At 38.8% G+C, this 16,178-nt stretch overlaps 1 protein-coding gene across 4 annotated transcripts in view; it reads right to left on the bottom strand.

Annotated features, from left to right (window-relative positions):
* The window catches only part of LOC121371782 (adhesion G protein-coupled receptor L4-like), a 57,412-nt gene that overhangs the window by 29,171 nt on the left and 12,063 nt on the right, over positions 1-16,178 (bottom strand). For 3 of the 4 annotated variants that reach the window (XM_041497916.1, XM_041497917.1, XM_041497919.1), the window contains 5 exons: positions 14,713-14,853; positions 12,474-12,540; positions 11,144-11,282; positions 9,824-9,867; positions 8,313-8,433 (listed from right to left, as the gene is read on the bottom strand). In XM_041497916.1, the coding sequence (XP_041353850.1) occupies positions 8,313-8,433; positions 9,824-9,867; positions 11,144-11,282; positions 12,474-12,540; positions 14,713-14,853 (512 nt within the window). Of the gene's footprint in view, positions 1-8,312; positions 8,434-9,823; positions 9,868-11,143; positions 11,283-12,473; positions 12,541-14,712; positions 14,854-15,865; positions 15,949-16,178 lie in introns of all 4 variants that reach the window. The other variant, XM_041497920.1, reaches the window with a different exon arrangement.

Below are 16,178 nucleotides of genomic sequence, written 5' to 3'. Positions count from 1 at the left end.
AATTAGGAGATTTTTAAAATCGATAAACGAAAACAGGAACAAAATGTGGAGTGGCTATCATACAACATTAATGTATTATAGAACTAAAGTTAATATCCCACAAAACGTTAGCTGTTTATAATGAAGTCGTGGAGAAATTTAAATATATAATAATAACATTATCTAAGACATTATGATTCGCATCGCCAAAAAACAAGGTACTGCAGTTATAAATAAAACAATGTGTAACATACTAAAGTACTAATCGAAATTATACTCCACCATGTTTTAGCTTATTACATATAATTTATGAAAATTGTATCAGCATTATGATGACCTGTTACTATACAAATGATAAACACAGTTGTTTGATATACAGGTGAAAATCTATCATATTGACAATGTAATGTCCACACACAAACAATTTACACTGACAATTTGTAAGAGAATATACTGCTGAGAATAGCCGTCCACCTGGCAGGTGTGGTCACAATAATGCAATCAGTGACAATTTGTAAGATAATATACTGCTGAGAATAGCCGTCCACCTGGCAGGTGTGGTCACAATAATGCAATCAGTGACAATCAGTTTCAGCAGTATGTTCCAAACTTCCAAGTGCTGTGATTCACGGTGTAACTTTTCACCTATAAAAGGCACGCTTAGATGTTTAGTAACAGGGCCCCATTCCACAAAGCGATCTTAGCCCTAAGATCACCTTAAGTGCATAGTTACCTTATGCACTAAGGCGATGTTAGTGCTAAGATCGCTTTGTGGAACGGGGCCCAGGTCATCAGAACTCTAAGTCAGTTTCCAAGTGTTTATTTCAGGACATTCCTCTTTCATTAGAAATATTTACGACTCGGTGTTGTCATATATCTTTCAAAATATAGCCCTTACAAAAACATGCTGCTGCTAATAAACATACTATATAATGAACATAACACAATATGTACAATATGTACATAGTATCACTTATCTTTCATTTTAACTTTAAGTTATGAATGGAAGAAAAAGTAGTTCCGTCGTTGATGTGAGCAGAAGTGAGTAGAAATATCAAATAGAGATATAATAGAAATATCAAATAGAGATATAATAGAAATATCAAATGGTCTAATAAATTACATATGCCATATTATAATGTTTTAGCGCCCAGGATGGCGACATGTAACATAATGTTTTATTCACTATCCTAGATAAACCCATGAGGATGGCGATATATTTTATAATGTTTTACTCACCACACTAGTTGGATTCACGACGATGATGATATGTAATATAATGTTTTACTCATCGCCATAGTTTGACCCATGAGGATGGCGATATATTATATAATATGTTTTACTCACCGCCCTAGATAGACCCATGAGGATGGCGATATATACTATAATATGTTTTACTTACCGCCCTAGATGGACCCATGAGGATGGCGATATATACTATATAATATGTTTTACTCACCGCTCTAGATGGACCCATGAGGATGGCGATATATACTATATAATATGTTTTACTTACCGCTCTAGATGGACTCATGAGGATGGCGATATATACTATAATATGTTTTACTCACCGCCCTAGATGGACCCATGAGGATGGCGATATATACTATATAATATGTTTTACTTACCGCCCTAGATGGACCCATGAGGATGGCGATATATACTATATAATATGTTTTACTCACCGCCCTAGATGGACTCATGAGGATGGCGATATATACTATATAATATGTTTTACTCACTGCTCTAGATGGACGCATGAGGATGGCGATCTATACTATAATATGTTTTACTTTCTGCCCTAGATGGACCCATGAGGATGGCGATATATACTATAATATGTTTTACTTTCCGCCCTAGATGGACCCATGAGGATGGCGATATATACTATAATATGTTTTACTTTCTGCCCTAGATGGACCCATGAGGATGGCGATATATACTATATAATATGTTTTACTCACCACATTAGTTGGATTCACGACGATGATGATATGTAATATAATGTTTTACTCATCGCCATAGTTTGACCCATGAGGATGGCGATATATTATATAATATGTTTTACTCACCGCCCTAGATAGACCCATGAGGATGGCGACATATACTATAATATGTTTTACTCACCGCCCTAGATGGACTCATGAGGATGGCGATATATACTATATAATATGTTTTACTTTCTGCCCTAGATGGACCCATGAGGATGGCGATATATACTATATAATATGTTTTACTCACCGCTCTAGATGGACCCATGAGGATGGCGATATATACTATATAATATGTTTTACTCACCGCTCTAGATGGACCCATGAGGATGGCGATATATACTATATAATATGTTTTACTCACCGCTCTAGATGGACCCATGAGGTTGGCGATATATACTATATAATATGTTTTACTCACCGCCCTAGATGGACTCATGAGGATGGCGATATATACTATATAATATGTTTTACTCACCACTCTAGATGGACCCATGAGGATGGCGATATATACTATATAATATGTTTTACTCACCGCCCTAGATGGACTCATGAGGATGGCGATATATACTATAATATGTTTTACTTACCGCCCTAGATGGACCCATGAGGATGGCGATATATACTATATAATATGTTTTACTCACCGCCCTAGATGGACTCATGAGGATGGCGATATATACTATATAATATGTTTTACTCACCGCCCTAGATGGACCCATGAGGATGGCGATATATACTATATAATATGTTTTACTCACCGCCGCACTCATGAGGATGGCGATATATACTATATAATATGTTTTACTCACCGCCCTAGATGGACCCATGAGGATGGCGATATATACTATATAATATGTTTTACTCACCGCCCTAGATGGACCCATGAGGATGGCGATATATACTATATAATATGTTTTACTCACCGCCCTAGATGGACCCATGAGGATGGCGATATATACTATATAATATGTTTTACTTACCACCCTAGATGGACCCATGAGGATGGCGATATATACTATAATATGTTTTACTCACCGCCCTAGATGGACCCATGAGGATGGCGATATATACTATATAATATGTTTTACTTACCGCCCTAGATGGACCCATGAGGATGGCGATATATACTATATAATATGTTTTACTCACCGCCCTAGATGGACTCATGAGGATGGCGATATATACTATATAATATGTTTTACTCAACGCCCTAGATGGACCCATGAGGATGGCGATATATACTATATAATATGTTTTACTAACCGCCCTAGATGGACCCATGAGGATGGCGATATATACTATATAATATGTTTTACTCACCGCCCTAGATGGACTCATGAGGATGGCGATATATACTATATAATATGTTTTACTTTCTGCCCTAGATGGACCCATGAGGATGGCGATATATACTATATAATATGTTTTACTTACCGCCCTAGATGGACCCATGAGGATGGCGATATATACTATAATATGTTTTACTTTCCGCCCTAGATGGACTCATGAGGATGGCGATATATACTATATAATATGTTTTACTTACCACCCTAGATGGACCCATGAGGATGGCGATATATACTATATAATATGTTTTACTTTCTGCCCTAGATGGACCCATGAGGATGGCGATATATACTATAATATGTTTTACTTACCGCCCTAGATGGACCCATGAGGATGGCGATATATACTATATAATATGTTTTACTCACCGCCCTAGATGGACCCATGAGGATGGCGATATATACTATATAATATGTTTTACTTACCACCCTAGATGGACCCATGAGGATGGCGATATATACTATATAATATGTTTTACTCACCGCCCTAGATGGACCCATGAGGATGGCGATATATACTATATAATATGTTTTACTCACCGCCCTAGATGGACCCATGAGGATGGCGATATATACTATATAATATGTTTTACTCACCGCCCTAGATGGACCCATGAGGATGGCGATATATACTATATAATATGTTTTACTCACCGCCCTAGATGGACCCATGAGGATGGCGATATATACTATATAATATGTTTTACTCACCGCCCTAGATGGACCCATGAGGATGGCGATATATACTATATAATATGTTTTACTCACCGCCCTAGATGGACCCATGAGGATGGCGATATATACTATATAATATGTTTTACTCACCGCCCTAGATGGACCCATGAGGATGGCGATATATACTATATAATATGTTTTACTCACCGCCCTAGATGGACCCATGAGGATGGCGATATATACTATATAATATGTTTTACTTACCGCCCTAGATGGACCCATGAGGATGGCGATATATACTATATAATATGTTTTACTTTCTGCCCTAGATGGACTCATGAGGATGGCGATATATACTATATAATATGTTTTACTTACCACCCTAGATGGACCCATGAGGATGGCGATATATACTATATAATATGTTTTACTTTCTGCCCTAGATGGACCCATGAGGATGGCGATATATACTATAATATGTTTTACTTACCGCCCTAGATGGACCCATGAGGATGGCGATATATACTATATAATATGTTTTACTCACCGCCCTAGATGGACCCATGAGGATGGCGATATATACTATATAATATGTTTTACTCACCGCCCTAGATGGACCCATGAGGATGGCGATATATACTATATAATATGTTTTACTCACCGCCGGACTCATGAGGATGGCGATATATACTATATAATATGTTTTACTTACCGCCCTAGATGGACCCATGAGGATGGCGATATATACTATATAATATGTTTTACTCACCGCCCTAGATGGACTCATGAGGATGGCGATATATACTATATAATATGTTTTACTCAACGCCCTAGATGGACCCATGAGGATGGCGATATATACTATATAATATGTTTTACTAACCGCCCTAGATGGACCCATGAGGATGGCGATATATACTATATAATATGTTTTACTCACCGCCCTAGATGGACCCATGAGGATGGCGATATATACTATAATATGTTTTACTTTCTGCCCTAGATGGACCCATGAGGATGGCGATATATACTATAATATGTTTTACTTACCGCCCTAGATGGACCCATGAGGATGGCGATATATACTATATAATATGTTTTACTCACCGCCCTAGATGGACTCATGAGGATGGCGATATATACTATAATATGTTTTACTTACCGCCCTAGATGGACCCATGAGGATGGCGATATATACTATATAATATGTTTTACTCACCGCCCTAGATGGACTCATGAGGATGGCGATACATACTATATAATATGTTTTACTCACCGCCCTAGATGGACCCATGAGGATGGCGATATATACTATATAATATGTTTTACTCACCGCCGCACTCATGAGGATTGCGATATATACTATATAATATGTTTTACTCACCGCCCTAGATGGACCCATGAGGATGGCGATATATACTATAATATGTTTTACTCACCGCCCTAGATGGACCCATGAGGATGGCGATATATACTATATAATATGTTTTACTCACCGCCCTAGATGGACCCATGAGGATGGCGATATATACTATATAATATGTTTTACTTACCACCCTAGATGGACCCATGAGGATGGCGATATATACTATAATATGTTTTACTCACCGCCCTAGATGGACCCATGAGGATGGCGATATATACTATATAATATGTTTTACTCACCGCCCTAGATGGACCCATGAGGATGGCGATATATACTATATAATATGTTTTACTCACCGCCGGACTCATGAGGATGGCGATATATACTATATAATATGTTTTACTTACCGCCCTAGATGGACCCATGAGGATGGCGATATATACTATATAATATGTTTTACTCACCGCCCTAGATGGACTCATGAGGATGGCGATATATACTATATAATATGTTTTACTCAACGCCCTAGATGGACCCATGAGGATGGCGATATATACTATATAACATGTTTTACTAACCGCCCTAGATGGACCCATGAGGATGGCGATATATACTATATAATATGTTTTACTCACCGCCCTAGATGGACTCATGAGGATGGCGATATATACTATATAATATGTTTTACTTTCTGCCCTAGATGGACCCATGAGGATGGCGATATATACTATATAATATGTTTTACTTACCGCCCTAGATGGACCCATGAGGATGGCGATATATACTATAATATGTTTTACTTTCCGCCCTAGATGGACTCATGAGGATGGCGATATATACTATATAATATGTTTTACTTACCACCCTAGATGGACCCATGAGGATGGCGATATATACTATATAATATGTTTTACTTTCTGCCCTAGATGGATCCATGAGGATGGCGATATATACTATATAATATGTTTTACTCACCGCCCTAGATGGACCCATGAGGATGGCGATATATACTATATAATATGTTTTACTCACCGCCCTAGATGGACCCATGAGGATGGCGATATATACTATATAATATGTTTTACTCACCGCCCTAGATGGACTCATGAGGATGGCGATATATACTATATAATATGTTTTACTCACCGCCCTAGATGGACCCATGAGGATGGCGATATATACTATATAATATGTTTTACTTTCTGCCCTAGATGGACCCATGAGGATGGCGATATATACTATAATATGTTTTACTTTCAGCCCTAGATGGACCCATGAGGATGGCGATATATACTATATAATATGTTTTACTTACCACCCTAGATGGACCCATGAGGATGGCGATATATACTATATAATATGTTTTACTGACCACCCTAGATGGACCCATGAGGATGGCGATATATACTATATAATATGTTTTACTGACCACCCTAGATGGACCCATGAGGATGGCGATATATACTATATAATATGTTTTACTCACCGCCCTAGATGGACCCATGAGGATGGCGATATATACTATATAATATGTTTTACTCACCGCCCTAGATGGACCCATGAGGATGGCGATATATACTATATAATATGTTTTACTCACCGCCCTAGATGGACCCATGAGGATGGCGATATATACTATATAATATGTTTTACTCACCGCCCTAGATGGACCCATGAGGATGGCGATATATACTATATAATATGTTTTACTCACCGCCCTAGATGGACCCATGAGGATGGCGATATATACTATATAATATGTTTTACTCACCGCCCTAGATGGACCCATGAGGATGGCGATATATACTATAATATGTTTTACTTACCGCGCTAGATGGACCCATGAGGATTGCGATATATACTATAATATGTTTTACTTTCCTCCCTAGATGGACCCATGAGGATGGCGATATATACTATATAATATGTTTTACTTACCACCCTAGATGGACCCATGAGGATGGCGACATATACTATATAATATGTTTTACTCACCGCCCTAGATGGACCCATGAGGATGGCGATATATACTATATAATATGTTTTACTTACCACCCTAGATGGACCCATGAGGATGGCGATATACCATATAATATGTTTTACTCACCGCCCTAGATAGACCCATGAGGATGGCGATATATACGATATAATATGTTTTACTTACCACCCTAGATGGACCAATGAGGATGGCGATATACTATATAATATGTTTTACTCACCGCCCTAGATGGACCCATGAGGATGGCGATATATACTATATAATATGTTTTACTCATCGCCCTAGATGGACTCATGAGGATGGCGATATATACTATATAATATGTTTTACTCACCGCCCTAGATGGACTCATGAGGATGGCGATATATACTATATAATATGTTTTACTCACCGCCCTAGATGGACTCATGAGGATGGCGATATATACTATAATATGTTTTACTTTCTGCCCTAGATGGACCCATGAGGATGGCGATATATACTATATAATATGTTTTACTTACCGCCCTAGATGGACCCATGAGGATGGCGATATATACTATATAATATGTTTTAATCACCGCCCTAGATGGACTCATGAGGATGGCGATATATACTATATAATATGTTTTACTCACCGCCCTAGATGGACTCATGAGGATGGCGATATATACTATAATATGTTTTACTTTCTGCCCTAGATGGACCCATGAGGATGGCGATATATACTATATAATATGTTTTACTCACCGCTCTAGATGGACCCATGAGGATGGCGATATATACCATATAATATGTTTTACTTACCACCCTAGATGGACCCATGAGGATGGCGATATATACTATATAATATGTTTTACTCACCGCTCTAGATGGACTCATGAGGATGGCGATATATACTATATAATATGTTTTACTCACCGCCCTAGATGGACCCATGAGGATGGCGATATGTAATATAAAGTTTTACTCACCGTCATGTTTGTCATGAGGATGGCAAAGCTGGTGAGGTGGTTACATTCACATACAGTCTGTGAGTCGGAGGTATTCCTCACAGAACACCCAGCTGATGACCACCTGCCGTTTACCTGGAAACTAAACATACCGCCAAATCGTGTTATTGGTTTATTATATTAGGCTAAAATTCGTCACAGAACGTCTGATAACCACCTGCCGTTTACCTGGAAACTAAACATACCACCAAGTCGTGTTACTGGTTTATTATATTAGACTAAAATTCGTCACAGAACAGCTGATAACCACCTGCCGTTTACCTGGAAACTAAACGACCACCAAGTCGTGTTACTGGTTTATTATATTAGGCTAAAATTCACCATAAAACAGCTGATGACCACCTGCCGTTTACCTGGAAACTAAATATACCACCAAGTCGTGTTACTGGTTAATTATATTAGGCTAAAATTCACCATAGAACAGCTGATGACCACCTGCCGTTTGCCTGGAAACTAAACATACCGCCAAGTCGTGTTACTGGTTAATTATATTAGGCTAAAATTCATCATAGAAAATCCAGATCACCTGCCGTTTACCTGGAAACTAAACATACCACCAAGTCGCGATGACTTACTGCATTATTATAGCAGACTATAGGCCACGTAGGGTTCTGCCCCCGCCCTCTACCGACCTTGATCGGGCTGCCAATGCTCTCTGGCACTGGACTAGAGCGGGCGTTCCCTTCATTAAATATTTCACGAGGACCCTATGGCCTATACACACACTGAAGACCACACACTCATCTCAATGCTTTATGAGATAGGGAATAAACACACTACTCAGTCATCTGAGTGATTTCCTAAAGCTAAACAAAAACGACACAATCATTAGGTTGGTCAGTATCGTATATAGCACAATAATAGTTTAGCTGGTATTTGTACTCGTCCATTTACCCTGCAAACAAAGAATTATTTAGAAAATATATCACTAATTTATGGTTCCAACATTGAATACCAAACTAAAGTTTCATTTCTCTTTAAAAACATATTAACCACGTAATTTAAATGGTTCCGGTTTATCAGTTTAAAAGCAATCAATCATACCCTATTAGACGTTAAGCAAGACTACACTGTCACAATGTTTTAATGGATACAAACAATGATTGTAATGTTGACTAATGCTAGGATCAGACTACCAACTGCCAGCACAAAGTTGGCCAACCTTCTGCCACGACTTCTACAATTGTCCAGTTGGTGGTCTGAGCGCTCTTACAACTCACTTTTCGTATAACCCAATTATTCTGTTAATCACACACGTTGTAAGTCGCGGATTTGGAAAATTGCAACGCAACCGTTAAGTTGGTCAACTTCGTCGTGACAGTTAACAGTCTAACACTAGCATTACATAAATTTAAAACGTTCAAAAAATATTAGAGATTTTAGTTATAGAATATTTAAACCATATTGTGCCTTAATGATTGTGAGTGGTCATCACTGAATTGAGTTAGCATCGTTCTACGTCTATTACTTACTGTTCGTAACTCAGGTAGCTGCATGCCGGGCTGCCGAGGTTGGTCTACAATAACATAAAGATCAAATAAAATATTACACCTGGGTGTTGTCAGCTGAAACAAGCCTGTAAACATTACACCTGGGCGTTGTCAGCTGAAACAAGCCTGTAAACATTACACCTGGGCGTTGTCAGCTGAAACAAGCCTGTAAACATTACACCTGGGCGCTGTCAGCTGAAACAAGCCTGTAAACAGCACGCAAAGTATTCGTCGACTATGACGAGTTAGAATTAATTGTGTTTTAATTATTTCTAAACAACTAAATATATTTCTTAACTGATCATCCGTACATATATAAGTTATTTTAAATTAAAATGTTGTCATGACTATCCAACTTCTAAATGATGAGAGGTCTAGACAGTCGCTGTGTTGGTCCGGGAGAGGTGTGTGTAATAACATGTGAGAGGTTTAGACAGTCGCTGTGTTGGTCTGGGAGAGGTGTATGTAATAACATGTGAGAGGTTTAGACAGTTGCTGTGTTGGTCTGGGAGTATTGGTCTGGGAGAGGTGTATGTAATAACATGTGAGAGGTTTAGACAGTCGCTGTGTTGGTCTGTGAGAGGCGCATGTAATGACATGTGAGAGGTTTAGACAGTCGCTGTGTTGGTCTGTGAGAGGCGCATGTAATGACATGTGAGAGGTTTAGACAGTCGCTGTGTTGGTCTGTGAGAGGCGCATGTAATGACATGTGAGAGCTTTAGACAGTCGCTGTGTTGGTCTGTGAGAGGTGTATGTAATGACATGTGAGAGCTTTAGACAGTCGCTGTGTTGGTCTGTGAGAGTCGCATGTAATGACATGTGAGAGCTTTAGACAGTCGCTGTGTTGGTCTGGGAGAGGTGTATGTAATGACATGTGAGAGGTTTAGACAGTCGCTGTGTTGGTCTGGGTCAGGTGTATGTACTTACATGTGTGTGCTGAAATGAAATGATGCGAGGTTTATACAATCGCTGTGTTGGTGTATGCCAGGTGTATGCACTTACCTGTGTGTGTTGAAATGAAATGATGAATGGTTTAGACAATCGATGTGTTGGTGTATGCCAGGTGTATGTACTTACCTGTGTGTGTTCAAATGAAATGATGAGAGGTTTAGACAATCGCTGTGTTGGTGTATGCCAGGTGTATGCACTTACCTGTGTGTGTTGAAATGAAATGATGAATGGTTTAGACAATCGCTGTGTTGGTGTATGCCAGGTGTATGTACTTACCTGTGTGTGTTGAAATGAAATGATGAGAGGTTTAGACAACCGCTGTTTTGGTGTATGCCAGGTGTATGTACTTACCTGTGTGTGTTGAAATGAAATGATGAGAGGTTTAGACAACCGCTGTGTTAGGTTGGGTTCTAGAGAAAGAGACAAGACGGGACTGTTGATGGCCCATGACGCACTGTTCCCGACCCACGAGTCACCGGCCTCGGAATTCCTGTGAAGAACAAAACGTAATATTCTATACTGCTCGATTTCTTCAAAGTTTAAAATTGTATCATATATTGAACTATAGACACTTAATATCTGATATATGACAAATGGTAATATCAGTCCTATTCATTAAATCATTCATTCATTCATTCATTCATTCATTCATTCATTCATTCATTCATTCATTTATTTATTCATTCATTCATTCAGTCAGTTTCTTTTTTCTTTCTTTCTTCCTTTCTTTCTTTCTTCCTTCGTTCCTTCCTTCCTTCCTTCAATCCTCCATCTAGACATCCATTCAGACATGTTATAGGTATAGACATAAAACTCTATACTCCTCTCATTAAATACATACTATACAACTGCTCATTAAACAATAAGCTATCTGTGTCCTGAAAGTCAGAGGCTGTGCCCAGGGTGGACGTCCCTGAACCGTACATCTCTATAGGCATAGGCAAATATTTCAGATTTGGAACACCGTATGTCAACAAACCTTCCTTAATTTTGATTTCATTTCAGTTAATGTTGACTCTTCGTACTAAACACGTTTTCATTATTCTAGAAGTACTTCACTATTAACAATAATATTTGACATCAGTTGTTATTATCATTCTCTGCGACCAAACCCAGGCTCACATTATCCATTGTAAAGGAGATATAGATACACAGCCATGTTTTTTTTTTTCTCACAGACTTATAAAACACGTCTTTACATGTGAGCAATAAGAACACAGCAGAACCAACTGACACAAAGCGATGTTTGATAACGAATTATGTTACATCACTGTTGTCCATCCTCTACTGTCCATACAGACCAGCACGTCACAGTGTGTTTATTATCTTTAATACAGGTGTGTCAGCGGATCGTGATAAAAGGAAGGTGTCATGTTTCATAAACACAGGGTCAGCTGGTATTTACGTTTTAATAGTCTTGCAGATATACTAAAATGTCGTTCCACAGAAAATATTTTCCTTATTTTGACAGTGATTTGTTTTATAATTTTGTCATTGTTTTGTTCTCAGATCTTGAGTATTATGTTGTACACAAAAGACGTTTACCACCGCTCCTTGTTGTACACAAACAGTTTAAAGTCTAGTGTTGTTTTTTCTTTTAAAATCCACCCGCCTGAACCTTGGCGAATTAATGGAAAGTAAACGTTCTAGACAGCTAGGTATATTCTATAACGGGTTTCACCTTTCTTGAGGTAGCAGTGCACTGATATTTCGATAGAGTATGCCACCATAACCAACGAACTCCGTACCTGCAAGTGTAACATATCATGAATACCAAAAAGGAAATCTTTAAACAATTTCATGTCAAATAAAAAATTTAATAACTAAAATTCTTACTATCATGGTTTTCAAAATAAAAAACCCCCAACAAAACAGACATGCTAATTTCTTGTATCAAGGAACCAACCGCTTTGATCGTTTATTGCAATCGACACAGAGTTTTAAATCGATTGTTATGTCGTTACGTCCAGATTTTGCAATTCGTACTTATAGATCTATTGGAAGATTTACGACCATGTCAAAGTCTCTTATTCAGACATATGCTTTTGAAAACTCTTGTATTGTTACTTGGTTATCTACAACACACTCAGATCTCATTAGTGTATTGGTGCCACGAAGAGGAGTTTGCAAGATAAACCTATCTTTGTGCTTTACTCCGCTGTTTGTTTTAATTTCCATTTAATCCTTCCTTCGTGACTTAACTTGAGTAATATTTCTGATCGTTAACACAGACCAAGATTTGATTACTAACCGTCAGGATGTACATGAAGGAATACTGGTGGGTACATAGACCATGATTTGATTTACTTACCGATTGGGTGTAAATCACGGATCACGAGCGGTAACACAGACCATAATGTACTTACTGCTTTGATCTACATCGAGGAACACGAGCGCTAACATAGACCATGATTTGAGTTACTTACTGCTAGGATCGACGTCGAGGAACACGAGCTGTAACATAGACCATAATTTGAGTTACTTACTGCTAGGATCGACATCGAGGAACACGAGCTGTAACAGACCATAATTTGAGTTACTTACTGCTAGGATCGACATCGACGATTACCAGAGGTAACAGATACCATGATTTGAGTTACTTACTGCTTGGACTGACATCGAGGAATTCAAGCGGTAACACAGACCATGATTTGAGTTACTTACTGCTTGGACTGACATCGAGGAATTCAAGCGGTAACACAGACCATGATTTGAGTTACTTACTGCTTGGACTGACATCGATGAATTCGAGCGGTAACATAGACCATGATTTGAGTTACTTACTGCTAGGATCGACATCGAGGAATTCAAGCGGTAACACAGACCATGATTTGAGTTACTTACTGCTTGGACTGACATCGAGGAATTCGAGCGGTAACATAGACCATGATTTGAGTTACTTACTGCTTGGACTGACATCGAGGAATTCAAGCGGTAACACAGACCATGATTTGAGTTACTTACTGCTTGGACTGACATCGAGGAATTCAAGCGGTAACACAGACCATGATTTGAGTTACTTACTGCTTGGACTGACATCGAGGAATTCAAGCGGTAACATAGACCATAATTTGAATTACTTACTGCTAGGATCGACACCGAGGAACACGAGCTGTAACACAGACCATAATTTGAGTTACTTACTGCTAGGATCGACATCGAGGAACACGAGCTGTAACAGACCATAATTTGAGTTACTTACTGCTAGGATCGACATCGACGATTACCAGAGGTAACAGATACCATGATTTGAGTTACTTACTGCTTGGACTGACATCGAGGAATTCAAGCGGTAACACAGACCATGATTTGAGTTACTTACTGCTTGGACTGACATCGAGGAATTCGAGCGGTAACACAGACCATGATTTGAGTTACTTACTGCTTGGACTGACATCGAGGAATTCAAGCGGTAACACAGACCATGATTTGAGTTACTTACTGCTTGGACTGACATCGAGGAATTCAAGCGGTAACACAGACCATGATTTGAGTTGCTTACTGCTTGGACTGACATCGAGGAATTCAAGTGGTAACATATACCATAATTTGAGTTACTTACTGCTAGGATCGACACCGAGGAACACGAGCTGTAACACAGACCATAATTTGAGTTACTTACTGCTAGGATCGACATCGAGGAACACGAGCTGTAACAGACCATAATTTGAGTTACTTACTGCTAGGATCGACATCGACGATTACCAGAGGTAACAGATACCATGATTTGAGTTAATTTCTGCTTGGACTGACATCGAGGAATTCAAGCGGTAACACAGACCATGATTTGAGTTACTTACTGCTTGGACTGACATCGAGGAATTCGAGCGGTAACACAGACCATGATTTGAGTTACTTACTGCTTGGACTGACATCGAGGAATTCAAGCGGTAACACAGACCATGATTTGAGTTACTTACTCCTAGGATCGACATCGACGAACACGAGCGGTAGCTCGGACCACGTGTTCATGTCGCTGAGCCATGATGAGTCGCCAGTATCTATGTGAGAGGTCGACGGGAACCGGATGGTTCCAGAGTTCATACGACCGTACACCAGATCTAAAACAAACCGCCACAGAACAATCTAATACTCATGGAAATGAATCCGCCATTTTCAGGCCTTACTAATAATCAGTATATACCTTTAATCACTAACCTTTCTTAACGCAGATAAACATATTATTTTGGACATACGTCATAATTTGTAAAAAAAACATTCTTTAAAAGACACAACGCCAAAACATCATATTACAACAATAATCTGTTATTGTTTTTTCACATGTCATTTACGTAATATACATGATTTACTTTTAGAATTTGGCGTGATACAAAACGTAATGAATACTATACCAGTGAGAACCTATTCCACATTTACTGTACGTACCGCATGGACTTAAATTTGGTACGTACTGAGTTCGTATCCCAGTACCGGCACCCACCCAGAGCGAGTTTAAAGACTCAATAGGTAGACCTGTGTAAGGCCAATACACCGACTTCTCTATCACTAACCTCTAATAAACTAATTGTTAATCCACTGTCCCGGACAGGCATCCCAGATATTTGAGGTGTGTGCCCAGGACAGCATGCTTGAACCTTAATTGGAAATAAGCACAAAAATAAGTATGTGATATTTTTAAGATCACATACTTTAAGAATTTGATAACTTTGCAAATTAGATGTAAATTAATCGAGGTCCGGCACTAGGTTTATTGACATTTAAGCAAACGTACTTGTGTGACACTCCATGATTGACGTATGCATTCATTTTTATTCCTAATATATGATACTGACGATACCTAAAAAGTCTCTGGTAATAACCCCGCTCTCTCTCTCTCTCTCTCTCTCTCTCTCTCTCTCTCTCTCTCTCTCTCTCTCTCTCTCTCTCTCTCTCTCTCTCTCTCTCTCTAAATATATATAACAAAAACAAAATATACGTCCTAAAAATAGTCGATTGGCTCGCATTATCTCTTTCCACAGTTCATAGTATTTTTTCCAGGATGAAATAACACGTTTGTTAGAGGTTTATGTTTTCCCCCTAACATTTTTAGATTTTCTTTTTAAGCTCGTCTACCTGTGTACTTTTCGGCCCGACCGCTGTAGACTTTCTCGGAGAGACTGAATAGTCGATAGTCATAGAACATCATAAAACGAAATCTGAAGTGTTAGGGAAAAATACTATGGAAGAAGTAAGGAAATGAATTTTATCCTAGAAGCTAGCTCGAGTGTCCTCCAGCGTTATTCTATGACATGTGAGATTAACTCTAGAGATGGCTGTGTGTAATACTTCGTTGATGACCAAATGGTAGCCAGCTACTGTGTCTGAAATACGTATTGTTTTCTTAAATCTGATGCCACAGACCTTTAGTTCGTTTATTGCCGAGTCG

This window comes from Gigantopelta aegis, chromosome 4 (assembly GCF_016097555.1).
Source record: "Gigantopelta aegis isolate Gae_Host chromosome 4, Gae_host_genome, whole genome shotgun sequence".
Taxonomy (NCBI): domain Eukaryota; kingdom Metazoa; phylum Mollusca; class Gastropoda; order Neomphalida; family Peltospiridae; genus Gigantopelta; species Gigantopelta aegis.
The sequence above is the reverse complement of the archived record's forward strand: the minus strand, read 5'-3'. Positions and strand labels throughout refer to the sequence as shown.